The sequence below is a fragment of the Varanus komodoensis genome, unplaced genomic scaffold (genome assembly GCF_004798865.1).
Source record: "Varanus komodoensis strain SLA01 unplaced genomic scaffold, ASM479886v1 scaffold2, whole genome shotgun sequence".
In the NCBI taxonomy this organism is placed as follows: Eukaryota; Metazoa; Chordata; class Lepidosauria; order Squamata; family Varanidae; genus Varanus; species Varanus komodoensis.
The window spans coordinates 61,549,721-61,577,181 of record NW_025335568.1 but is presented as its reverse complement, the minus strand read 5'-3'; the positions used below and the strand labels follow the sequence as shown (position 1 = coordinate 61,577,181).

Here is a 27,461-nt window from a genome sequence, read left to right as displayed (position 1 = left end):
TGAATTATTGTTAACAACCTGGCTAGGACTGGGCAGTCCTAGGTCAGGCTTTTCAGACTGCTTTTTACAAACCAGGAGGGCAAATTACAGAGGTCCCTGGTGCTCAGAAATGTATGGAATACATTTCATAGCTTTTTGTGTTTTTCTAGTCCTGTATTATTCTCTTTCAAGAGTAGCCAGAAATAATCAAAAGCATTTCAAAGCTTATGCAAAAGATTGTGCTCCCAAATGCTGTCCTCCAACTTTTGGGGCTCCAAAGGCATATTTAGCATTTTTTAAAAAAACTTGTGACACCACCACAAATTGGCTCCAGGTGGGTGCCAATCGCAGAAAAGATAGAACTGCTCCCCCTTATCTGTGTGTGTGCATGAATGTGCATTCTGTGTGTGAGATATTTCTCGCTCTCACACACATACATGTACGCGTGTCTCTAGCTCTGTTTACTTGCAGAAGGGGAAAAAAGCTTAGGGGGAGTCTCAGCCTGGTCTCATGATTGCATTTATGCCTACAGATGTGATGTTGGGGAAGGTTTCTTCTCAACTTTCTCCTCTTCTCAGGAACTGAGGCATCTCTAGATGTTATGGGTAGACTGATCCTCTTTTTAAGAGTATTGCTGTTTACCTCAGGAGAAAGAAATATATTTGTTGACACTATGGGACTAAAGCGTAAGATTTTTTTACATTACAAAATAGTATATACATTTGTAGAAGACAATTTATTTTGTCCGATGCTAAGGCTGACCATCTGAAAAGGTAGGCTAACACCTACAAAGTTTATGCCATTTTGTTAAAAAGGGCTTCTTAATTGTTAGTCTTGTGGTGCCAACAAGCACATTTCTTTTTTCTTTATTATAGAAAACAAACACAACGTTTGTATTTTACTTCCAAAGGCCTATTTCATGCTGCTTTATCATGTAAACATGATATAGGGTGACAATTGGGAAGAGAGTCTGTCCACAATAGCATAGAGGATATTTCATCATTTGCTCCATCTAATCATAGTATGTAAATTATATGCTATGAAAGCTTGTCAGGATACATGTCTCTGGTGTTGTGAAATGGTGTTTCTGAAGAGATATAGAAACTTAGCTCCCATTGATTCAGCATAAAATTGTTCCTGTAAGTGTCAAGAGTGCTAGTTTGGTGAGAGATATTCCAAGTTGGAAATTTGGACTTTCAGTTGTTGTTCAGCTGTTCAGTCGTGTCTCACTATAAGTGATCCTATAGGCCAAATCTCGCAACGCTTTCAGTGCTTCCTGCCAAATCCGGAAGAGTCTCCTCTTTCCTATAATACTAGGTTCCTTATGCAAAGCAACTTTTCCACTTTTGATAGTGCATGCTTAAAAGATAGTAATAAACAGTAAAGCTGAATTCAGTTTCAGTACCAGAATAGTATTTTGAACTTGCATTTATTTACCTCTCTAGTTATTTAGGACTTGGATTAATGTCAGCAAGATTGGAAATTTTAGGAGGAGTTAATGGACAAGCCTGTAAGTATTATATGAAATCTGAGTTATACTTTGAAGATTTTGGATTGGCTTTTTGTTTTTAAATGAAATAAAAAAGTTTATTAATTGATTTTTTAGAAAAAAGTTGTGTGTGTTTTGTGTATATCACATTTGACAGTGTGTGTGATTCTTTTAAGTATTTAATATATTTAAGGAATGCACATTGTAAAATGGCACTGAAGCAATTACAAACAAATAACCAGAATATATATAAATACATTTCTGTAAATGTACTGTATTAGAACAAATCATGTCACTATAACTTTATAAACAAAACAAAGGAACTATACAGAAAATGTGTTCACTATACCAGTGCAAATAATGTGTAAGATTGCATAATTTTATAAACTTATAAAAAGGCCACTTTGCTAATTTACTTTCATACATTTGTTTTTTATAGTCCTGAAAAGAATATGCATGTTTGTACATTATAGCTGCATCTGAAATCCTCTAGGGCCAATCTGAGAGAGATGCTGCCACTTTCTTTTTCCAGTTGTCATTTTAGGCACTGCTCATAAGTCTATAATAATCTCAGTACTACCTATATCAATGTATCCTTCCAAATAATTTAATAATACTCTTATAGCACAATCCTATGGTCACTAGATGGCCATAGGATTTTTCAAAGTCTTAGGTCTAGCCTTGGAAACTGACTCTGAGGTCATAGTTGGGAAGAGCACCTTCCCCACATCTTCATAGTTGGCATGGAAAGAACCACACCAGCTGCTTCTCCAAGGTTGCAAATATAACCTTGAAAAAGTGGTTTACTTACAATAGGAGGCATTCTGTGGGGCCTCAGCCTCCACTTGTGTTTCAAGGAACGACACCTAGTCAGCTGAAATCAGATGTTTAAATGTTTTTCCAGGCAGAGGAGATTGGACGCAATCTTAACCTGCACACTCTTCCCAGCCTGCACAGGGTAATCATAATCCTCTAAGTTCTGAGGGATGAGTATCTTGATAGGACTGTGATTCCTTAGTGGTTCCTTCAGAATATTGTAGCCTGTAATCTATTCATTATAATACAAGACTAACTGTCTAAAATATTTAACTTGATCACAAAATACATGCATATACTCTGCATGAGGTTTTCCATATCTCCAACAATTATCTTGGGATAACTTGTAAATCATCTTTAATTTATGCAGTATCAAATACCATTGATGCACTGTCTTCTTCAAGTTCTCTTCCAAAATGGCTGCAATAAATATTTACATTTTCTTCTAGCCAACACCACTGCTGAGATTCTTTTCCCATTCCTTTTGATAGTTCATAGGTTCATTACTTTGCACTTCTCTGAGAATTTTTTATACTTTGTTATTTAATCAGTTGCTGTTGGACCTCTTAGCTACATAATCTTTTCTTATTAATGAGATCATAAGAGCATAAGAAAAGCCATTGCTGGATCAGACCAAAGGTTTATCTAGTCCAGCAATTCATACACACAGTGTAAAACCAGCTGCCCACGGGATCCCTCATGCAGGATGGATGCAAGTCCTCTACCTGCCCAAGCTCCTCAGCAGTTGGTATATGCAGGCATGCCAGCTCTGGTAAAAGAGGTAGCACATAGCCACATGGCCATAATAGCCTGGCTAATAGCTGTGGCATCTCTTATTTGAAAAAAAAGTATACATTTCACAAACAGAATGGTTCCCTTATAAACTTAAAACATACAATCTCATTATTCTTCTAAAAATCTTTCCACAGAAGAAATTCCTAAAAAGAAATAGACCCTAACATTTTTTCTATTACAGTGAAAGAAGGTGAAGTGCTAACAAGTCCTTGCTTTTCACCTGATTTCCAAGGAGAATGGGAACATGCCAAGATAATGTACAAAATTAAAGGGCAGAAGGCAGGTATAGTAAACTGATCACTTCTTCATTTAGTAATACGTACTTAATATTAGTATTCCTTTCAACAGTATGGTTAACAAGTGGACCTTATTTTTGCAAGTGGCAATGAATCTTCGTTACAGAAATAAAACAATTTCATATATCCTCTTCTCGTAGCCAGAACTGTATGCATGCAACATTCAGCACATGTGCAGGATGCAGTAATGAGTGCATAATTGAACTTTGCAAGAATCTTGGTTTTCTGTCTTCATAACAGCACATTTCTTGTCATTATAGAGATTAAAAATATGTGCCAAGAAAAGTGCCTGAAAATAGCAGCTTCACTTATGTGAAGTAGAGAGCTTCTGAATAAGAGCTTTCAATGTGGGAGAAGCTTCAGCACCCTCCCTACATAGTTCTTTTCCAGTTGTCTTATTTCCAGCAGCAGGAGGACTCAAAATAGCCCCAGACATAGATCACACCACATGGGCAGATTTATACAGAAGAAGACAATCAGGGTGAAGCAATTGAGATAAGAGCCATTTTGATGGTGGTGTCCCATCTATGAAATGCCCTCTCCTGGCAGTCTCACTTGGTGCCTATTTTACTATATTTCAGCACTGGGAAGGGATTTGTTAATATCTTCCAAGGCTATTAAAACTAAGCTCTGTGAGGAAACATTGAAAAAATTGGGTAAGTTTAGCCTCTGTAAGAGGAGACTGAGGGGGAACATGATCGCATTTTTCAAGTTGCTCGTGGGTAGTTACACAGATCAGAGCTGCAGCATGATTTCAGATCATCCAGGACTGTAGAAGATGAAATGACAGGCTTGGTCCTGGAACAGTTACTTTGGTTGAATATCATGAAGAACTTCTAATAATCTGAGCAATTAGACAGTGGTGCGAACTCCTCAAGGAAGTGGTAGGCTCTTCATCATCGGTAGCATGCAAACAGCGTGTAGAGTCCCTCCTGTCAGTGATGGTTTACACCAGATTCCTGCACTCAGAGCATGTTGGACTTTTTCCAAATCTGATTCTAAAGACTGCTTACTCCTGATAGTCATAATCTTTAAACTGGGAATGTTGAATGGTAGTTGAAGGTCAGGCTATAAATATAATGAATAATGTAAGTTACTAGCAGAAACAGAACAAATTATGTAAAACAAAGATAATGCAAATTTGCATGATTTGTGCAGGCTGGATAAGCTTGAATTTTTGCTAAAGAACCTTTTTTTAAACTCACAGAGCATGTACAACCTTCCCAGAAGCAGACACTGTATATACTATGTTTTTATTCCTGAGTAGCTTTTAATTGTATTTGGATTCTACATGTAGCAGTATTATTAAATTGATTTTAATACAATATTTTTAGTATTCTTTTAGTATTTTAGTAATTTATTCTTCTTCCAAAGGTGTGATGTCGTAGATTTATCTCTTCTGTACTGAACTTACACAGTTCCATTCATGGCTGTTCTATTATCATTATTATTATTATTATTATTATTATTATTATTATTATTCAATCACAAGCATTCTGATTTATCTGAAATATAGCTGATAATCCATATGATTGTCTAAAATTACATTTCAACTTATTTAACAGTTTGAAATGACATGAAAATTCAGCTCACGGTTATAGTGATTAAGAGGTTTTGTGTGTAAAAACCAGGAATTCACTCATAAAGATTGTGGAAACCTCTTTTCATTGGGCAGGATCCAGAGATGTATGAGAGTAAGGATACTCCTGCAAGACTTTTCCACTCTCTCCTCACTATTATAGCCCTGCACCACCCAAAAAACTGTCCAAAGGCTTCATAATTTCCCCAGTGTGATTTGGGGTGTGGATGGGGGTGAGCAATGAAAGGAGGCAGATGAGTCTGGGGTTACTGTTTGCTGCTCATTGAGATTACACAATAAGGCGCTTTTATGCTTCTGTCAGATAATATGGCTATATTACCATGGCCTACCAGATGTCATTATAACTAATCTGAAACTGTTTGCTAAACATGTACTCTCAGAAAATAAGTCTCACATTCTTGAGTTTCATCAATACTGAATTATTGTGGATGGATTTTTTAAACATCTTTTAGGAAAGCCTCTCTTTGAAGCATGTTTTGAGGAAATTGCAAAAATACTTGCCAAGAAGGTTCACAGGACAGAAGAAGTAAAGGACATAGATTTTTATGCTTTTTCCTACTATTATGATTTGGCTGTGGATGCTGGTTTAATAGGTAAGCCTGCTTCTTACTTATTGTAAGACTGCATTAGTAGCATAAAGGTGACTCACTGTACAGGTCCCATATCTTTCCAGGTTGGGTTTAATGGACAGAAATGATAGCCTGCAGTTACTTCAATAATTTTGACCAGGCCTACAAATCCTTCTTTATTTTAAAAATGCTTGAGAAGTGGTATACTTCTATCATGAAACTGTTCAGCAAAAATTAATTTCATATCAGTCACAGTGGAATAAAAAGAAATAGGAAGTTACTAGCTTGTTACAGAAAATAGTTTCCCCTTGAAAGAAAAACTATCTAGTGTTCATATTCATCTTGCTTTGTCAGTTAATTACCACTTGGATTGGGTCATTGCAGTCTGACCACTGGTCCTCTTCTACATCTGATTCTGTGCATATCTTATATCTTACACTGCTGAGACCTTTGGCTTCCCTTTGTAGTAACATAAACCTTTCCTTCTCCTTTCTGCACCTCTGTCTGTCAGCTGAGTAGAACACACTTGTGTACCTCAAGCAGACTTCATTGACCCATGAAAGATTAAGAGCCAAATGCATTATTATTTAAGGCACTGTTTAAGGTACAGGCCTTCATAGGATTTGCTGAAACTGACTAAAACTGGAGTTTGTCACTGTTTACTTGGACTGTACTATCTGATTCACTAAGAATGAATATGGAATATCTTGCCTTTCATGCAAAGTATTGGTCTCGTGCATCTACTGATTCTTTCCATCTCTAAAAGTCAGTGCTATAAACTGATTTTCCCCATACCAAAAATTGTTAAGTTTCCTGAATTCTTCAAGTAACTCTTTTGACCTGTGCCTGAAGACTTTGTCAGAGATGCCAGTGAGACCCATATGTGTGTATGCTTTTATGTTGACCTCCTTGCAGTTCTTGTTATATTACTACAAAGAAAGCATTGCTGCTTTCCCTCTGTCATTCTTAGGAGCATATGCAGTGATGCATCCAGGTAGTTATGCTGTGATTCAATACTTTACACCCCCACAGCCAATGCATGCAGGACTAGTGTGAGAATGAGGAGAAAAGCCCATCTTCTTCAGGAAGCTACATCTCTCCTGGCTGAGCTCTGCAGCACAAGATCTATGCTAAGTGGGAGACAAATCACCTGTAGACTAACAGCTGTTCAGCGACATAACACAAAAACTCCTCTCAGCAGTAGCAAGGAATACTGACAACATCCCCTACACCTGCTGCACCTCACTTACAACAAATGTACCTTCTCAGATTACAGTTAAAGACTCAAAAGATGAAATGGTCCTCCATGTAGATAGTTGGAAACATTTCTAGCCTAGCCCTCCTCCTGACATGCTAGTTTTCTAGTTATTTTGCATGGAGGAGCATTCTCATGTGAGCCCCCACCTGCAGTCTGAAACTCAGGATTGTGACTGACTCCTCAGTAAGTACCAAGCTGAATGCATTTACTTTAAATGCATAGAGTTACTCAAATTAATCTTTATTTATGTATTTATTATGTAATAGATTTATATGCCAGTACAATAGCCCATATCTGGGCTCTCTGCATGGTTCACCATATAATAAAAATACAACATTCTAAAATCAATAACATTAAATATTCAAAGCATATTAATATAATGCAAATATAAAAGATAATATATCAAAATTAAAGTATAATATAAAGTATCAAATAAAACAATTTAAACTAAAATTGACTAAAACCAAACATGGGGTCAATTTTAAAACCAGATAGCCATTAAAATCCATTATTAAAATAGCCATTGGAAAGGTGAGCCTATGCCTGGCACCAAAATGCTAGCAGCATGGTCTGCTATCAGTCATTTACTTGGTTGCACCGGTGTTGTTCTCCCATTCTCTGCTTTCAACGCTTGGAACCCTTTTCTCTCTCTCTAGATAATGAAAAAGGAGGGACCCTAGCAGTCAGTGACTTTGAAACTGCCGCAAAGAATGGTAAGCCATTTTTTCTCCTGTTTGCACTTTTGCTACAAAAGCATCATAAAGAGATGTATATGAAGCTATAGCCCAGCAGAGGGCGTCTTGCTTCTGTTAAGTAAGTCAAATGGCTTTTGGAAATTGCTGTCTTAAGAATATAATCTGCTTTCAACATCTTCCTTTTGCTTTTTTTGTCACCCAAAGTGTGTAAAACCATGGAGGTACAGCAAGGAGAACATCCTTTCCTCTGCATGGATCTTACTTATATCAGTTTGCTATTGGAAGAACTAGGCTTTCCAAAGAGCCACATGTTTAAGGTAATAATTCTTAAATACTGTCTTTAGTATTGAAGGTATTGAGCTTTAAAAGCATCCAGATCTTGCTCCAAGAATGTCCACTCAATTCAGCAACTTTTAAAGAGTGGTACATAGCACTGAGTCTACAAGAGCAGAGCAGGGCTGTCAAAAAAGGACACTTTGAAAGGCTTTCATTCAAGGGTCATGATAAGTAGGCTACACCTTGATGGCACACAACAACAACATACTTTGCAAGTATTCTGGTTTCTTCTTTCATAGCCCCTTTATCTTTTCAAAGCTTATAGCAAGGGCTTGAGTTAGAGAAGAGGTGGGCAAGTTTGAGGGGCCTGGGTGCCCTTTTCCCCCTGTAAGCCCTCCAAAGGTCTCACTCCTCCTCCATGTAGCACTAATGTGGCTATTTTTGTGCCACAGCGAGGGCCTACGGAAGGGTGGAACAGGGACTGTAAGCTCCACATGTTGCCCACCATGGATTACAGGAAAATAATGAAGGGGAGATATAAGCAAAGAGACAGACAGGATGCTGCAAACTGTGTCCAGAAGAGTCCAGCTCTACTGTTCTAAAGCTCTTAAACTACAGATCAGAATATTATTTACAAAATGAGGACTCTAATTTTAAAACACAACTTGTTTGGAACACTTCATTGACAGTTTCTATTCTGTAAATCTACACAAGACAGACAATGCAGCCATGAAGAATAACTCTTTCCTGCTCTTTTCCTTGCACCCCCTCCCCCTACCCTTTTATGAAAGATGGGAACCTGAGCGATCTAAATTCTTCCATGATGCATAGTGATTATGAGAAAAGAGAGTCTCTGTGGCCCTGGTTACATACATTACTTAGAGGTCTACTTCTCTCATGAATGTTCATCATATAAGTACAACATCAAGTGTTGATTTGTATGTATGCATGAGCCACACTGGATCCAACAATATCATATATGGAGCTCTCATATCACCTGAGGAGCCAGTTTGTACATAACAGCTGCTGCTCATGAAGTATTGAGAAATTCTCTCCCTCGTGTGTGTGTGTGTTAGCAGCCCAAGGAGTTATCTCCATTTCCATTAATCCTTCTCCACTTTTCATTCTAGCTTGCCCGAAAAATCAACAACATTGAAACCAGCTGGGCTCTGGGAGCGATCCTTCACTATATAGATTCATTTCACAATCTATAATATGGACTTTTGGGAGCCTGGAAGACGTGACATTGCAGCATTGTCAAATCTTAAGTGGGTGCAAACCTGATCAGGAAACTACTCCAAGTCCTACTGCTTCTAATAGAGTATGATTGTAAGAGCTCTTTTTATGTGTGTCCAGAGCTCAGGCCACTTTCAGCAGTGAATTCTGATGGATTAGATTTGAAAGCTTAGGAAACCATTACCCTCCATGAGATCACAAACTCTTTTTAAAGTATTGCTCAAAATCTTGTGGCTATCGTTCTGGAAAAGAATAGGCCATGTCATCTAATATCACGTCTTGGGCAGCATATCTGAGGTCAAACTGGATACATGTAAAAACTATCCTGTGATTGAGGATGAGAAGTTCACGTTTTCCAGTTTGTCTTATGGTCTCTATGAGAAAAGCTCATTATCCTCAGACAAGCCATTTGCCCTTGCTGCTGTTAGTAAGAAGTGCAACTTTTTGTTGCTTTTTTGTGATGGGGGATTTGCTTTGATTTTTTTTAAAGTTTCAAGACTAACTTATTGTATCCATCTTAAAAAAATGCTTTGCTTGGACAAACTCTTACTACCATAGCACATACTGAGAATTGTTTTTGAAAGATGACTTTTCTGTCCTCCTAAGCCTGGCAACATTGGTGCACTGGCTTACTTTGGAGGTGATAAAGGTGTTTTAAAATCCTGTTCCATAAGCTGAAATTAAATGGAGTCATTCCAATGGGTCTGACTTAAGTTTCTTCTGAGGAGCTAACAGGACCTGAATGTCACTAAACATCTGCCTGAAAGTATAGGAAGATTGTGTGCTGATCTTCTGCAAAAGTCCCCATCAGTATGGCCTCAATGATTCAAGAAGGTGGTTGGGCCAAGCATCTCAACATGGCAGATGTCCTTTCCAAAAGATGTTGAGATCCTGTGACTAAGTTTGAAATTTTTGGCATTAGGAAGCCAAATTAAATAATCTTGTGGGAATCAGGTTGACCTTTATAATTAAAGGGGGAAATTCTCTCCTAGAATGTAATAACCCCGCTGTAGGCTCTCAGTTCAGGATGTTATTGGTTGTGTTAATTCTGGATTCCTCACTAACTTTAGAATGTAGACCATTGTGCCTTGCTGTTTCACAGCCTCATAATGTAAAGCAGTGACCACTGGGTACTCATTGTGGAATTTAAATCTTAAACAAAATAGTTGCATCCAGGTTAGGCCTGTCTAGTCAAGGCAAAGAGCTGAGAATCCATTTCTGACACTAGTACCCAATTTCCACTTGCTAATCCCAATGAATGCTTAATTTTCTCAATGCTAGGGTGATTTATGTTCCCTCCTCCTCATTTTCCAGCCTTATGTCTGAACAGTATGATAAATTCTTTCCAACTTGGGGTTAGCAATTTACAAAGAATAAATAGCTATAATATCTTGCTATAATCCAGTATCCAAACATGATCAAAGAACCACTGCCTTTTGGGCACAGCATAGCCAAATTGGATTTCAGAGTTGGCCCACTGGGCTGTGATGAGCAGACCTCTCATGGGAATGTATTCGTCAGCCACCACCAAAATGTTTGTGGAGATGATCATCAGAATTCTATCTACCATCAAATTCTTCTTTTGTGTGGATTTCCTTTATTATTATTATTATTATTATTATTATTATTATTATTTATTATTATTATTATTATTATTATTATTATTATTATTATAACATTTCTATGCCGCCCCTTGCCGAAGCCTCAGGGCAGCTTACAACACAATAAAATACATTGAAATACAATAGAACATAATAAATTACCATTAAATACAAAAATACAAAAAATACACTGAGTTACGAACATAATAATATAAAATTAAAATTATCAGTATAAAATAAGTAAATAAATAATATAAGGAAGAAGAAAGTTGCCCTGGCCAGATCATATATTTTAACAATTAAAATGATGTTTAAATAAAAAGGTCTTTACCTGGCGCCGAAAAACCAGTAACGATGGTGCCAGGCGGACCTCTTTGGGGAGTGAATTCCATAGGTTGGGCGCCACCGCAGAGAAAGCCCTCCTCCGAGTACTTACTCTCCTAATTTCTTTCATGGAGGGTTCCCGGAGAAGGGACTCTCCCGCAGATCTCAAGGGGCGGTCGGGCATATACGGACGTAAGCGCTCGTTCAGGTAGCCAGGACCCAAGCCGTTTAGGGCTTTATAGGTCATAATCAACACCTTGAATTGGGCCCGGGCTTCAATGGGAAGCCAGTGAAGCTGACGGAGGACTGGAGTCATGTGAGCATAACGCCCCGTCCCCGTCAGCAACCTGGCAGCTCTATTTTGCACCAATTGAAGTGTTCGGACCGCCTTCAGGGGAAGCCCCACGTAAAGCGCGTTACAGAAGTCTAGGCGGGAAGTCACCAGCGCGTGTGTCACCGTCACCAGGCAGTCGTACTCTAGGTAGGGGCGCAGCTGATTAATCAGCCGAAGCTGAAAGAAGGCGCTCCTTGCCACCGCTGTCACCTGAGCTTTCAAAGAAAGCTCCGGGTCGAGGAGTACTCCTAAGCTGCGGACTTTGTCCCTAAGAGGGAGTGTTGCACCATTCAGGACCAGGTCAAATCCACCCTCTCCGAAGCCCGATCCGCCAACCAACAGGTCCTCCGTCTTGTCTGAGTTGAGTTTCATTTTATTGGCCCTCATCCATTCCATTACCTCGGCCAAGCACCGGTTCAGCACAGCCACTGCCTCACCTGGATTAGTGGAAAACGAGAGGTAGAGCTGGGTATCATCAGCGTATTGATGATTCCGCAGCCCACACCTCCTGATGACCTCTCCCAGCGGTTTCATATAGATGTTAAATAGCAGAGGGGATAGAATGGAGCCCTGTGGTACCCCATGGCATAGCTGCCATGGCGCAGAGACATGGTCCCCCAGCACTACCTTCTGGAATCGACCGTTGAGATAGGAGCAGAACCACTGCAAAGCAGTGCCTCCAACCCCCAATCCTGCTAGCCTATCCAGAAGGATACCATGGTCGATGGTATCGAAAGCCGCCGAGAGGTCCAGAAGAACCAACAGGGATGCAGTCCCCCTGTCCTTCTCCCTGCACAGGTCATCGTACAGGGCGACCAAGGCAGATTCAGTACTGTAACCGGGTCTGAAGCCGGACTGAAAAGGATCCAGATAATCAGTTTCATCCAAGAGTGCTTGGAGTTGTCCCGCCACCACTCGCTCCAACACCTTGCCCAGAAACGGGATGTTGGCCACAGGTCTATAGTTAGTGGCCATCTCTGGATCCAGTGACGCTTTCTTCAGGACCGGTCGTATTACCGCCTCCTTTAAAGGGGCAGGCACTCGACCCTCCTTCAGAGAAGCGTTAACCACTTCTAAGATCCAGGTCCCAATCCCGTGCTTGGAGTTATTTATTAACCAAGACGGGCAAGGATCCAATAGGCAAGTGGTGGGACGTACTCGTCCAAGCACCTTGTCCACATCATCGGGCCGCAATAATTGAAATTCCTCCAATAATTTTGGACCAGACGGTAGCATTGGCGTCTCCCCAGAGACCTCTGATTCATTAGTGGAGTCCAGCTCGTGATGAATCTGAGCGATTTTCTCCCTGAAATGCCTGGCAAAGTCGTCACAGCGGGCCTTTGAGGGTGGCATCAGATCTTCCTTAGGACCCGGGCGAACCAGGCCTTGTACCACTCGAAAAGACTGGTAGTGCATAAACTTGGTCCTTTCTTGGACTAGGCCAGTTTTTGCTTCTCCTACCCAAAGAGAAAAGCTGCTTAATAGTTTATTGTGAGCAACTATCTGTCTCATAAGAGGCAGTTAGAAGGTTTTGGTAGTAACAGTCTGTATTGCACTTACAATTATTTTGTTCATAATTTAAACTAGTACTTAAATATGCAGCATTATGCACATGTAAATTTTACAGTGAGTTTATATGTTTACAAGATTTCTGGGGCTACCAAGGAAGACTTTATTTTAAATGGTGTTCTTGGACTTCCAAGACCATTGCCTTCCTTTTCAATAAATGAATGTAGCATTGTTACACTGAGCAAGGATTATATAAATCTTGGCTAAGTCTTAAACCACATGTGGTGCTGTATGTGTCATTAAGAACCATGCCAGTTCATAAAAATGCACACATTGATAAGCATTGGGGTGGTGGGGGCAAATTTGTTAGGCGTGTAGCATGCAAAGAAGGAAGCTTAAGTCTTTCCTCCTTTGCCATGTTCCTGTTGAAAATGAAGCTCCCATTGGTGTCACTGGTGAGTGTTTTGCTAATAGGCACGGGGGACAATTTTACTCATTTTATTTAGATCTCTCCCCCAGCTAACTGTGGTCAGCTATTGCTTAAAAACTGTCATGGTTCCTAATGATGCCTTTAGTATTGCATGTAGTTTGACTCCAAGGTGGAAACAGAGCCAACATGGTAGCATTACAGTTCTACTGGTGTACTGCATAGAGGGCATTGAAGACAGAATGTGGAGAAAGGCAAAGATCATCTAGTGATTTAATGCACCCAGTACCATATTCATGTGTCTTTACTAGAGCACTTCATCTCATAGTTTTGAAGAATCTGGACTACAAGCCAGTATACTTGACAGAATGTCATCTTGCAGGCATTAACCTTTATGTGGGAAGACAGATCAGATGTCAAAGCTCTTCTAGAATTTGATTGTCATTGGCTTGCCCATTTAAAGTAGCATGTACATCAATGCATTTTGGATATTCAGGAATTATTTACTAATATTACTAGTACTATTAGTTTTACTAGTACTAGAAATTGCTACTGTTTTATTTTAGGAAGGATTTATGCTTGTGTATGGAGGTAAATCATGTTATATTGACCATTTGGATTAACTTTTACCTGGCTGCAACAGAAGGAGAATAGGAGTGAAATCCCTTCCATTAGCTTGGCTGGGTCCATCTGCCATTTGGTTCTTTCCACTCTCAGAACTCATTCATGCAGTGGCCGTGGAATTTTAATCTGCTTATTTTTTCTGCTGCTTTTTTCCATTTTATATTGTTTCTAATTAAATTATTTGCCATGATTTTAAACTCTGAACTGCCCTGAATGATTCGACAGAAGGAAGTATATAAATTGAATCCTACATTTCCACAGGAAACTATCTATGAAGTTTTCCTCAATTAGGGTGAGGGAAAGTGAGAGAAACTTGTCCAAGGCCATGCAGCAAAGTTCATAGATGAGCAGGATGCAAGACCATGTCATCTCTGACAAATCAAATGCTCCCTCTTCCTTACACACACACACACACACACACACACACACACACACACTTGATTGTGCCTTACACAGCATAGAAACTTCCCATTCAAAGTGTCCTTAGTATGTGAAACACTAATTTATTTCGCACAAAAGCTGGGAAACTGCCAGATGAACTGTGATCGGAGGAAGTGGGTGGGGCATGGGGAATGGAGTGTTGCCTTCTGGGGAATCCTGGGAGCCTGGATTTGCTTCCTCCAGGCCTTAGGTTCTGCATCCCTCTTAAACAGTCTAGCACTTCACTTCAGTCTAGCAGAGCTCCCATTACACCCTTAAAATACCCATGCCATTGTCAGTCCCATCTACACTGATGAATTCATGATTCCTACTGAGTCCTGTAGGACTTATTTCAAGTAAACATACCTAGGATTAGATGGCAAGGGATTAGATAGAGGCATGCTGTAAAACTGCCTTGGTTTGATTTTTAACTGATGTTCCCAGGGTTATAAAATGACCAGTGATCTGCTTATTATTTAAAAAAGGAAAATGGGATGACTCAGCTGAAGGGATTCTGACAGACCAAAGGTTAAGTCAAATAGCTGAGAATGGGGAAAGACAGGAATTGCCTTGAAAAATAGGTTACCCGGATATCCAGGACATCCACCTATTGTTTAAAAACACAATTTACTTGAGGCTGGAGATACGGAACAAGATAGCAGGATTGACAGAATGACAGGACTTCATTATAAAGATTTACTTGGTTGGTTATTAACTAATGTTTAAGATACTACCTGCTTGGACATCATATTCCTGAAAGGGAAAAAAATAAAGCCACTATACTAGATAAGAGCCCTATAGAATGAAAGTGCCTACATTCCAAGTAGTCCTGTTTTGTTAACTGGGCATCTCTGAGTGGCAGGTATTTTGGCCAGACTAGATCAGACCCCAAGCCTGTGACATCTGGCCCCAGCTACTTCTAAATTCTGCATTTCCCAAAATAGTAATTTTAAAACTCTCTGCTGCTAAAGTAGTTATGCCAAATTATAATTTAATTTCATGGTATATTATAGTATTTGAAAATGTTAGTGCAAGTTATTCTGAGGTCTTTATTATTTGGAGTCATATAAATATTGTTAATTACATATTTGGATAAGGCATGCTCCTTGGCCAGTGCTTTTAAACATAACCTGGCAGAGTTTACAGAAAACATTTTATTTGGGGAAAGTAGAGTAAAACATAATGGGCTGAATCCAACTGTAGTCATGGACAGGAGGACAAAGTGGATAGAAAGATGCACATTTCTCTGATTCTTATACTACTAGAACTTTGGGTCATCCCATGAGGCTGATTGGTGGGAGAGTCAAGACAGATAACAGGAAGTACTGCTTACACAGGAAAGAGCTAAGCAGTGGAATCGGCTTCCAGGAGATGCAATAATGGCTGCCAGTTTGGATGGCTTTAAAGGAGGATTGAAGAAGCAGCAGCCTATCAAAGGCTACTGGTCCTGAGGATTAGCTGTACATCTGGCATCAGAGGCAGTATGCCAGTGTAAACCAGTTGCTGGGGAACTACTTGTACAAGAAGGTGTTGTTGCACCTGTATCCCGCTTGTGGGATCCTGTGAGTCACAATCTCGCAACGAGGGTCTGTCCACAAAAGCTTGGAGGGGATTTCGCCATTTCCCCCATCTAACTACTTTTACTTAAATCATATGCTATGAAGGCACACCAAGTAGGCATGGATAAATTTCACTGGTGGTGTGAAATGGGATTTCTAAAGGGATACAGAAAATTAGCTGCCATGATTCACCATAAAATTGTTCCTATTAGTGTCAAGAATGCTATTTTGATTGGAATTGTTGAAAGGTGGAAATTCAGACTTCTAGTGGAATTAACTTCCCTCAGATGTAGTGATAGCCACCAATTTTGGATGGCTTTAAAAGGAGGTAGACATTCACTGAGGATGTGGCTATTCTTAATGTCATGATGGCTATGTATTACCTCCAGGATCAGAGGCAATAAGCCCATGTACATTGTACCTATTTCAGGGTGCTATGGATGGATGGCCATTGTGTGAACAGAATGCTGGACTAGATGGGTGCTTGGCCTGACCCAGCATGCCTGTTTTTAAATTCATACTGAAAACAGACCCATTGGAAGCTATGGGATTTGCTAGCCATGACTAAAGGGTTTCAGTTGGTTTGCTCTCAGTATGATTTAAGGATGGTTCTTGCCTAGTATTAGCTATATAAGAAGGAAAAATGAAGGACACAGTCCAACTGAAGTTTACACTTTTAAGGCTCTGTACTTCTTTATGTGGAAGTCATACTGAGGTCAGTGGGACTAGCTCCCAAATAAGTTCACTGCCAGGCTGCATGAGTCAGTTGCATATGTGTAAACTCCAAAGAAATCGAAGTGCTTAGTTCCACTTGATGCCTACCCCAAAATATGTTGCTTATTTAGCTAGAGGTTCAGAATGCTATGACAAGGCATTCTTAGGGTGCTTTCAAATGGAAGGCTTTTAACATTACCAATCAAAAGATATTGGCTAGATTCACACAATATTGTGAAAGATATTGGCTAGATTCACACTATCAGGAGGCTTCTTTCCCCCATACTGTGTATGCCAGCCTCATGCCACTTCATTTCTGTTTTTACCTGTACTGGGCATAAACTGTCATGTCAGCACAGTGAGGATTGCTGGTGGGGGTGGCTTCTAAATTAGCCCAGAACCCTAGAATAAGCCATGGCTTGTGGAGTGCTTTGGAAGCCACTCCTACTGTCCACCTTGCCTGCATAAGTGGTTATGGAAATAAGATAGTGGACAGCTGGTGGGGAAAATAGCTTGTTTTCCTTCCCTAACTGTGCAACACCCATCCCTGTGCTGTTATTTGATCTTTTCCTCCTCAATGGGCTTTTTATGAAAAGGAAAAGGAAGTGGTGGAAAACAAGGAAGGGTTACAAGTCCCTGGGGAGCGCGGGGCTGCCACCATCGGGGTGGTGATGGGCAATGGGCGTTATGGCGATGGGGGTCTAACGGGTCAGCATAGAAGAAGAAGGAACAGGTGTTCTGGTTATTCCCCCAGCCGGTGGGTTCCAAGTAGACTTGTCAACTGCCCTCTGGGCCTGTCGGTGCTGCTGCTTAATGCCAGGTCGGTCCAAAATAAGGCATCACTCATCCATGATTTGATCATGGATGAGAGGGCCAACCTGGCGTGCATCACAGAGATCTGGGCGAGTGGGGGGGGGGAATGCTTCCCTCTCACAATTGTGCCCGCCCAGGTACCTGGTCCAGCACTGACCATGCCTGGAGGGGAGGGGAGGGGGGGTCGCTCTGGTTTATCGAGCTTCTATTTCCCTTGTGGGGCTCTCTGTCCTCTCAAGGCCAGGGCTGGAGTGCCTCCACTTGGTGTTGGGTGACCGAGACAGATTGGGGATTCTGTTGGTGTACCGTGCATCCTTCTGCCCAACAGACTCCCTGCCTGAGCTGACGGAGATCGTCTCGGACTTGGTGTTGAAGACTCCCAGGATGGTGCTTCTGGGGGACTTCAATCTCCATGCCGAGACGGTTCTAACCGGGGTGGCTCAGGACTTCATGGCCTCCATGGCGGCCATGGGGCTGTCTCAACACGTCATTGGCCTGACCCATGAACGTGGACACACTCTGGACCTGGTTTTCTTGACGGGGCAGGAAGAGGGTGATCTGAGGGTGAGGAATTTGAGCTTGACGCCCTTGTCATGGTCAGATCACTTCCTCATAAGGTTTGAGCTCGAGAGTGGCCTTTCCCTCTGCAAGGGTGCAGACCCGATTGTATTGGTCCGCCCCCGGAGCCGGATGGATCCTGATGGATTCCTGGAAGCTCTGGGGGATTTTCCGGTTGACAAGGCTGGTGATCCTGTCGATGCCCTGGTTGAACTGTGGAATGAGGAGATGACCAGGGCTATTGACACGATCGCTCCTGAGCATCCTCTCCCACCTGGCAGAGCCCATTCATCTCCTTGGTATACACCTGAATTACGGGCGATGAAGCAGGTTGGGAGACGTCTAGAGTGTAGATGGAGGAGATCACGGGGTGATTCTGACCGAACACACTTAAGAGCCTATTATCGGGCCTATGCTGTGGCGGTGAGGATGGCAAAGAAGAAATTCTTCTCTGTTTCCATTGCCTCCTCACAATGCCGTCCGGCGGAGCTCTTTTGGGTGGTGCAGGGTCTGATACATCTGGGCCCGAAGAAAGATCTTGTACCACCCTCGAAGGCCTGCTGTGACGACTTTGCCAAGCATTTCAGGGAGAAAATCGCTCAGATTCGCCACGAGCTTGACTCTGCTATTGAACCACATTCTACTGGGGAGACGCCATCGATGCCGTTGAGTCCACAATTAATGGATGAATTTCAGTTGTTGCGGCCTGATGATGTGGACAAGGTGCTTGGACAAGTATGTCCTACCACTTGCTTACTAGACTCATGCCCATCTTGGCTACTTAAGAAAGCCAAGGACGGGATTAGGACCTGGATCCTGGAGGTGGGCAACTCCTCTTTAAAAGACGGCCGGGTACCTGCACCTTTAAAGGAGGCAGTAGTCCGGCCAGCCCTAAAGAAGGCATCCCTGGATCCAGAAGTGGCCACCAGTTATAGACCGGTGGCCAACATCCTGTTTCTGGGCAAGGTGCTAGAGTGGGTGGTGGCGGGACAACTCCAAGCACTCTTGGATGAAACTGATTATCTGGACCCATTTCAGTCTGGCTTCAGACCCGGGTATGGCACTGAATCTGCCTTGGTTGCCCTGTACGATGACCTGTGCAGGGAGAGAGACGGGGAGTGCGTCCCTGTTAGTTCTCCTGGACCTCTCAGTGGCTTTCGATACCATCGACCATGGTATCCTTCTGAATAGGCTAGCGGGATTGGGAGTTGGAGGCACTGCGTGGTGGTGGTTCCGCTCCTATCTCAACGGCCGATTTCAGAAGGTGGTGCTGGGGGACTATGGCCCTGCGCCATGGCAGTTATGCCATGGAGTTCAGCAGGGGTCCATTTTGTCCCCTTTGCTATTTAACACCTACATGAAACCACTGGGAGAGGTCATCAGGAGGTGTGGGCTGCGGAATCATCAGTACGCTGATGATACCCAGCTCTACCTCTCATTTTCCACCAATCCAGGTGAGGCAGTGGCTGTGCTGAACCGGTGCCTGGCCGAGGTAATGCGCTGGATGAGGGCCAATAAACTGAAGCTCAATCCAGACAAGACGGAGGTCCTGTTGGTGGGTGGCTCGGGCCTCGGGATGGGGGACTTGGGCCTTGTCCTAAATGGGGTTGCACGCCCTCTGAGGGACAGGGTTCGCAGCTTGGGAGTGCTCCTCGACCCTGAGCTGTCTCTAGAAGCTCAGGTGACGGCGGTGGCGAGGAGCGCCTTCCTTCAGCTTCGGCTGATACATCAGCTGCGTCCCTTCCTGGAGAATGACTGCCTGGCGACAGTGACACACGCGCTGGTAACTTCCTGATTAGATTTCTGTAATGCGCTCTACGTGGGGCTACCCTTGAAGACGGTCCGGATACTTCAATTGGTGCAGAATAGAGCTGCCAGGTTGCTGACGGGGACCGGGCGTTGTTCTCATATAACCCCAGTTCTCCATCAGCTCCACTGGCTCCCGATTGAAGTCCGGGCCCATTTCAAGGTGTTGGTTATGACCTATAAAGCCCTAAACGGCTTGGGACCTGGATATCTAAAGGAACGCTTGCGCCCATATATGCCCTCCCACCCCTTGAGATCAGCAACGGATGCCCTTCTCCGGGAACCCTCTGTGAATGATATTAGGAGGGTGAGTACCCGGAGGAGGGCTTTCTCTGCGGTGGCACCCCATCTATGGAATGAGCTCCCCAGAGAGGTCCGCCTGGTGCCGTCGTTATTTGTTTTTCAGCACCAGGCTAAGACCTTTTTATTTAAAACTTATTTTAATTGCTACTTTATTGTATTTATTAGGATTTTAAATTAGCCGAGAATGCACCGGGGGGTTTTAAATGTATATATATAGTGAGCCGCCCCAAGGCTTTGTTGCGATGGGGGCGGCATAGAAATGTTTTAAATAAATAAATAAGTTGAAAATAGCATCTGAATACCCCATCTTCAATTAAATTATGTAAATGAGGGATTATAATTGTAGAATAAAAAGCCTCCCAGGCCAAAATAAGCATGTTTCTAGCAGCTTTTTCATGTCTGCAGTAAATTCAGGGAGCCAATTTTTTGTTAGGACCTTAGCATTGGGGCTGGTGGGGGACTTTTAAGATAAATATCCAGGCTTCTGAACCTACTGTAGATAAAAAAAATGAAAATGTCACTGCTAGATACAGATTCAAAGCAATGTCTACTGGCTCTGGAAGTACCTTAGTTATTACACTTTTCAGAAGAAGTAAAAAGTCTACTAGCAGATAGATATTGCTCCTCTCCCAATTCCATGGAGCTGTAGAGAGAGCCAAGATGAGCAACCACCATGAGTTATTTTGGGGAGAAAATAGGGCAGAGCAATGCTGCTTTACAGAAGGATGCATGCGCCACCTTGCTGCAGGGGAATAAATGGAGCTTGCTTCTGATGCTCTCATTCCTGTTCTCGGGATGAAAAGAGAGGGTCAGGGACAGGTTTTAGCCTTGCAGTCCTGGGCACACCACTGCAAGGCATCATCATGAGAGGCAGGTGTCTGTGAGGCTTGTTTGCTATTCCACTAGTCGCAAGATCTTTAATGGATTACTGTGGTTCTTTCATTCAGGAAAACCGCTATATTAAAATGGATGCTTAGGGGTAGGGAAATTAATTCATTCTGATTTTGCCTTTTGGTTAAATAATTCTCAAGGTTGATAATGTAGCCACCACCCCAAAATGCTTGTTCATAATGCACCCATAACTTGGTGTCCTGCAGCAGCAGGGGGTTGGACTAGATGGCCTTCATGGCCCCTTCCAACTCTACTATTCTATGATTCTATGAACAGTCCTTCCTGGGACTATTCCATGGGACCAGAGTATGCTGCTCTTCAGCTCTGCAGTCCCGAGGGACTGGCATTTTGAGCTGAATCTGTTCTTTGGGCAAGAACAGGGGAAGCAGTCTTCATATGACTGCTTCTCTGGCTGATGGATGGGCCCAGGTAACTCTCCTGCTTGGCATGATGCCCTAACTCCCCAGTGCCTGTGGGTCCCATGGCCAATGGCAGAGGCCAAAGTAGGCTTTCTCTCAGCTCTGCAGAGCCAGGAAATCAACAACAAATAATCATATTTGGTGATACCTTAAGGCCTTTCTTTAATTCCCACCCACCCCCCAAAGATGGAAACTACATATCAAGCACACTTGAGAGGAATTTCTGGTGGCTCAGTGCTTTTCAAACAAACTGTCAAACAGGAAAATAGGAAACAAAGCCGTTAAGTGCATTCAATTTACTCTTGTACTTTGCCTGGCAAAATGGTTTTCCCCACCACACCTGCGCCACTCTTTCATTAAAATTCATGTTCACATCCGTCACTGCCTCTGGCTGCACTGTGCATTTGACAAAAGTGGGCTTTGGTCCATGAATGCTTATACTGTAATAAATGGGCTAGACTTTAAGGTGCCACCGAACACAGTTAATTTTCTGCCAGTCTTTGGGGACATTTCAAGGATGTTGCTGGGTCCCATCAGTCATGGTCCACCTCTCTACTTCGTCTTGCCTCATGCCCAAGGACAAGCCACAGGAGGAGTGGATCGATGGAATTTTCCATTCTTTGCCCCCTACAGCCAACCTCTGTCTCTCATAGAGGTACAGAGATAATTGTAGCCACGTGTGTCTGTTTGCACTAATGGGGATTATTGGGCTGGCACTTTGCTTCCTGGTCCATTCAGGACACGTAGGAAATGTTCCAGAGGCTCCGCACCATGAGTGCAGCTGGGGCTTTCCCACTGTCCGCTGTGGAACACTTTGTACTTAAGGGATTTGCCTTTGCTAATTAGCTGGGAGGCCTCTTTGTCTCCACTCGCCTTGTGAGAGCTTTGCTTTTGCTCTAATGTGAGATACACATGCTGGGCCAGAGGCAGAAGGGTTGTGAATTGCACTGAACTGCCCAGAGATCTTTGGCTGTTTGACAGTAGGAAAATGTAATGCCATTTCTTGGGGGCACATAAAGAGTCTGAAAGCACCTAAATTCAGAAAAGTAGTTTCCTTTCCATCACATAGATTCACTGATAGCTCATTTCTTCACATCATCACAATTTCTAAGAGAAAACTGCTGGTGAGCTCCGGCAGAATTAGACCCAAAAGAGGGCACTGTGAAACAAGAGGCAAGCATTCACTGTATGCAGGAGAAATTCCAAGGTTTGCAGTAATGCAAGGGAAGGAAAAGAAAGAAAACAGTAAAGGTCAAAAAATCCAAGGGATTTTAATCAAAGGAACAAGGGAATGAATGAAAACATCTGACAGCTTCTGAAAGGTTGGCTTGCAGGCTGAATTGGAGTCCTGCATGCTGCTACGTTCCATCGTCGTTTCCCCTGTTGGTGAACTTTGGTGGAAGCAGCCTATGCAAAGTGACCACAGAAAAATAAGAGAGTTGCTTCTGCATAATTAGAAGAATCCCAACATACGCAGGAGGATATAAATGTGTGAATTTTAGGCATATTTTTCAATCACCTAATGAGCCCCATGCCCTTGTATCCTGTAGTGATGAAGAACATCCCAGACATTCTCCATCACGGGCCTAGAAGTTATTTTTTTAATCTTGAGTAAAACCTGGGACCTCAGTGGGAACACCTGTGGAGCAGACTTTCTTCTCTCATCTGATCCACACCCCCAAGGGATGGGCGGACAGCAGGATCTGCTGGGTAACGTTTGCCAGGTGTTTGCAGGGAGAGGCCGCCTCAGAAGGAAAAGCAACTAGGTAAGCATGGAAAGCCTCAGTGGCGGACTGAGGAAGAAATCTGTTTACACTGACTGAATCAGTTCTGAAGTAAACAGACTTGATCCACCCTGAACATTTTGACAGTTAGCAGATGTCTGTGGAATCGCTGTACCTTTTAAGCACTGGTCTCTGTCGGCTATCTATACATGAAAACCATTCCGTTACTAAGGCTGGAATTCTAGGCGTGATGACTTGGGAGTGGCTCCACACATTAGATACACTATATTTTAGACAGATCAGAAAAGGAATGTTTTTCAGGGCTTTCTGGCCTGACCATGGAGTTTAAAAAAAAAACATTAATGGGACACCTCCATCTTATCAGTCTATGAACATATCAGGCAAGTTCACTAAGAACTGTCTCAGAGACTTTCACACATTGGCCCCCAGGCTGTCAAATCCCTTCTTATTGGTTTATCATCGAATTGAAAGCCCACCAAAGAGCTCAATGCTCTTCACAAGTGTCATCCTCACACCAGCTCTGTGCAGTAGGCTAAACTAAGAATTTGCCTGACTGAGGATCAGAACTAGGGTCTCCCTAGTCTTAGTCCAACACTGTGATGCAATCTTCTCCAACTTGGTGCCCTCCAGAACTCTAGGACTACAACTCCCAGCATGCTTCCTGCCAGTGTATGCTGCCTGGGGGACACCAGCCGGTAGTCTTAACATACCTGGAGGGCACCTGGCTGGGGGAGGCTGCTCTAATCATTACCCCACCTTGTTTATCTGGTGCAGGAGTGTCAAGCTCAGGAAGGTGGTCCAGATCCATCCTGCCTAGGCTCCGAATCCTGCCCTCTGGGATTTCCCAAGGGCCATGCTCCTTGCCTCAAACCACCAATCATGTGATGGTTTCCTCATTTTTATGCACCCTTTTCTCTATTCTAATAGGTTGAAAGGGCTCTTCTATGGCTTTGTAACTGCAGTGAACATTTAAATTAACCAGCATTTTTTTTGGCACTAGTCTTCCCTTCAGCTCCTCCCCTGTATTGGAGTGTGACCCCCAGAGCTCCTCTGAAATTGAATTTGGCCCTCAGGATGGAAAAAGTCCACATTCCTGGTTTGATGGCAACAAGTAAAATGAAGTTATTTTCCAAAGGTTATCTGAGGTCCACTGAGTGGATTTGTGGGCTGGGTAGAATGGATTCCTGCTATTTCATTGTAGATTTCCGTGTCTGTCCCTGCTGTTTTAATGCATTATATTTTTAGAACCCTCTAAAGGCTTCTAGTCATTTTGCAATTTTTGTTATATTTGTGTTCATTTAGAAACACACAACCCCTTCATGGATCACTGCCTGAAGCGCAATGAAGCTATGAGCTATGCTGTGCAGGGGCACCCAAGACGGACAGGTCATAGCAGAAATCTCTGACAAATGGTGATTCACTGGAGAAGGAAAGGCAACCCACTCTAGTATCCTCTTCATGAAAACCCCATGGGCAGTACCAAAATGCAAAAGATATGACACTGGAAAATGAGCCCCTCAGGTTGGAAGGTGTCCAATGTGCTACTGGGGAAGAGCAGAGGACTAGTACTAGTAGTGCCAGAAAAAGTGAAGCAACTGGGTCAAAGCCAAAAGGACCCTCAGTTGCAGATGTATCTGGTGGTGAAAGGAGAGTCCGATGCTGTGAAGAACAATACTGCATAAGAACCTGGAATGTAAGATCCATGAATCAAGGCAAGCTGGATGTGGTCAAACAAGAGATGACAAGACTGAACATCGACATCTTAGGAATCAGTGAACTAAAATGGACAGGAATTGGTGAATTTAATTCAGATGACCATCAGGTATACTACTGCGGGCAAGAATCCCTCAGAAGGAATGGAGTAGCCTTCATAGTCAATAAAAGAGTAGGAAAAGCAGTACTGGGATACAATCTCCAAAATGGCAGAATGATCTCAGTTCGAATCCAAGGCAAAACCATTCAACATCACAGTAGTCCAAGTCTGTGCCCCAGTCACTGATGCTGAAGAGGTTGAAGTTGACTGGTTCTATGAAGACCTACAACCCCTTCTAGAATTAACACCAAAAATGATGTCCTTATCATCATGGGGGATTCAAATGCTAAAGTAGAAAGCCAAAAGATAACCGGAATAAAAGGCAAGTTTGGCCTTGGAGTACAAAATGAAGCAGGGCAGAGGCTAGCAAAATTTTGTCAAGAGAATATGCTGGTCATAGCAAACACTCTTTTCCAACAACCCAAGAGACAACTGTACACATGGACATCACCAGATGGTCAACAACAAAATCAGATTGATTATGTACTCCGCAGCCAAAGATGGAGAAGCAGTGGAAACAAGACCAGGAGTTAACTATGGCTCAGATCATGAGCTTTTTGTGCAAAATTTAGGCTTAAATTGAAGAAAGTAAGGGAAACCACTAGGCCACTCAGATATGACCTAAATCATATTCCTTATGAACATACAGTGGCTGTAACAAATAGATTTAAGGAATTAGTTCTGATAGAGAGAATGCCTGAAGAACTATTGATGGAGGTTCGCAACATTGTACAGGAGGTAGCAACTACAATTATCCCAAAGAAATGCAAGAAAGCAAAATGGTTGTTTGAGGAAGCTTTACAAATAGTTGAGGAAAGAAGGGAAGCAAAAGGCATGGGAGAAAGGGAAATGAAGGTAGAAAGGAAAACAGGTAGAAAAGATGCAGAATTCCAGAGATTAGCTAGAAGAGATAAGAAGGCCTTCTTAAATGAACATTGCACAGAAATAGAGAAGAACAACAGAATGAGAAAGACTAGAGATTCCTTCAAAAAAATTGGAAACATCAAAAGAATATTTCACACAAATATGAGCATGATAAAGGACAAAAATGGCAGGGACCTAATAGAGGCAGAAGAGATTAAGAAGAGGTGGAAAGATTACACAGAAGAACTATAGAAGAAAGACCTTAACGTCCCTGATAACCACAATGGGACGGTTGCTGACCTCAAGCCAGACATCCTGGAATGTGAAGTCAAATGGGCCTTAAGAAGTATTAGCAAAAACAAAGTTAGTGGAGGAGACAATATTCCAGCTGAGCTATTCAAAATCCTAAAAGACGATGCAGTTAAAGTGCTTGACTCAATATGTCAGCAAATTTGGAAAACTCAACAGTGGCCACAGGCTTGGAGAAGGTCAGTTTACATTCCAATCCCAAAGAAGGATAATGCCAAAGAATGTTCAAACTACTCTACCATTGCACTCATTTCACATGCTGGCAAAGTTATGCTCAAACTCCTACAAGCTAGGCTCCAGCAGTATGTGGACTGAGAACTACCAGAAATACAGGCAGGATTTCAAAGAGGCAGAGGAACTAGAGATCAAATTGCCAACATACGCTGGATCATGGAGAAAGCTAGGGAGTTCCAGAAAAACATCTACTTCTGCTTCATTGACTACGCCAAAGCCTTTGATTGTGTGGATCACAACAAATTGTGTCAAGTTCTTAAAGAGATGGGAGTACCAGACCATCTCTATTTGGGTCAAGAAGCAACAATGAGAACAGTGAGAGCAAAAATGGACATTGAACTATTGATTAGTTCAAAATTGGGAAAGGAGTACAGCAAGGCTATATATTGTCCCCCTGCCTATTTAACTTATATGCAGAGCACATCATGCAAAAGGCCAGGCTAGATGAATCACAAGTCAGAATTAAGATTGCTGGGAGAAATATCAACAACCACAGCTATGCAGATGTTACCACTCTAACGGCAGAAAGTGAAAAGGAACTAAAGAACCTCTTGATGCAGGTGAAAGAGGAGAGTGCCAAGTTGGCATGAAACTCAACATTAAGAAAACTAAGATCATGGCATCCAGTCCTCTCACTTTCTGGCAAACAGATGTGGAAGAAATAGAGGTAGTGACAGATTTTATTTTCTTGGGCTCCAAGATCACTGCAAACGGTGACTGCAGCCAAGAAATTAAAAGATGCTTGCTCCTTGGGAGGACTTTGAACAACAACAGGAAACACACAAATTGACCTGGTTGGCCATTTAAATGTGCAGATGGCCAGAGCCTGTTGCTCAGATGTTTGACCTAGAGCTGGTCAAAATTCTTTCAGAGATTGCTTTTGGGAGGGCTCAGCTTGGAAAAGTGAGCTATATATCTATTAAATAAATATCTAAGAAGCCAGCACTCCATGTCCCTCTCGGTGCTTGTGGCCTTCCACGTGTAGGCATCTGGTGGGCCCCTGTTGGCAGAGAATGCTGGGCTAGATAGAACCTTGGTCTGATCCTGCATGGATATTCTTTTGTCTCTGACTCCAGAGCTGCAGCCTTTCTTCTCACAAAAACAGCTTGCCCCTCCCCGGAGAGCCTATCTCGTTGGACCACCCCCAGCCCCTTTGTTCCCATAGAGTGCCTCCAGAAGGGGGTG

At 42.5% G+C, this 27,461-nt stretch overlaps 1 protein-coding gene across 8 annotated transcripts in view; it reads left to right on the top strand.

Moving 5' to 3' along the window:
- Positions 1-23,352, top strand: part of ENTPD6 (ectonucleoside triphosphate diphosphohydrolase 6) — a 40,963-nt gene extending 17,611 nt beyond the window's left edge. For 6 of the 8 annotated variants that reach the window (XM_044428888.1, XM_044428887.1, XM_044428886.1 and 3 more), the window contains 6 exons: positions 1,425-1,489; positions 3,261-3,362; positions 5,428-5,568; positions 7,459-7,515; positions 7,702-7,814; positions 8,904-9,712. In XM_044428888.1, the coding sequence (XP_044284823.1) occupies positions 1,425-1,489; positions 3,261-3,362; positions 5,428-5,568; positions 7,459-7,515; positions 7,702-7,814; positions 8,904-8,987 (562 nt within the window). In that variant the 3' untranslated portion in view covers positions 8,988-9,712. Of the gene's footprint in view, positions 1-1,424; positions 1,490-3,260; positions 3,363-5,427; positions 5,569-7,458; positions 7,516-7,701; positions 7,815-8,903; positions 9,713-22,861 lie in introns of those variants that run through there. The other 2 variants (XR_006414593.1, XR_006414594.1) reach the window with 2 other exon arrangements.
- Positions 23,353-27,461: the final 4,109 nt, after the last annotated feature.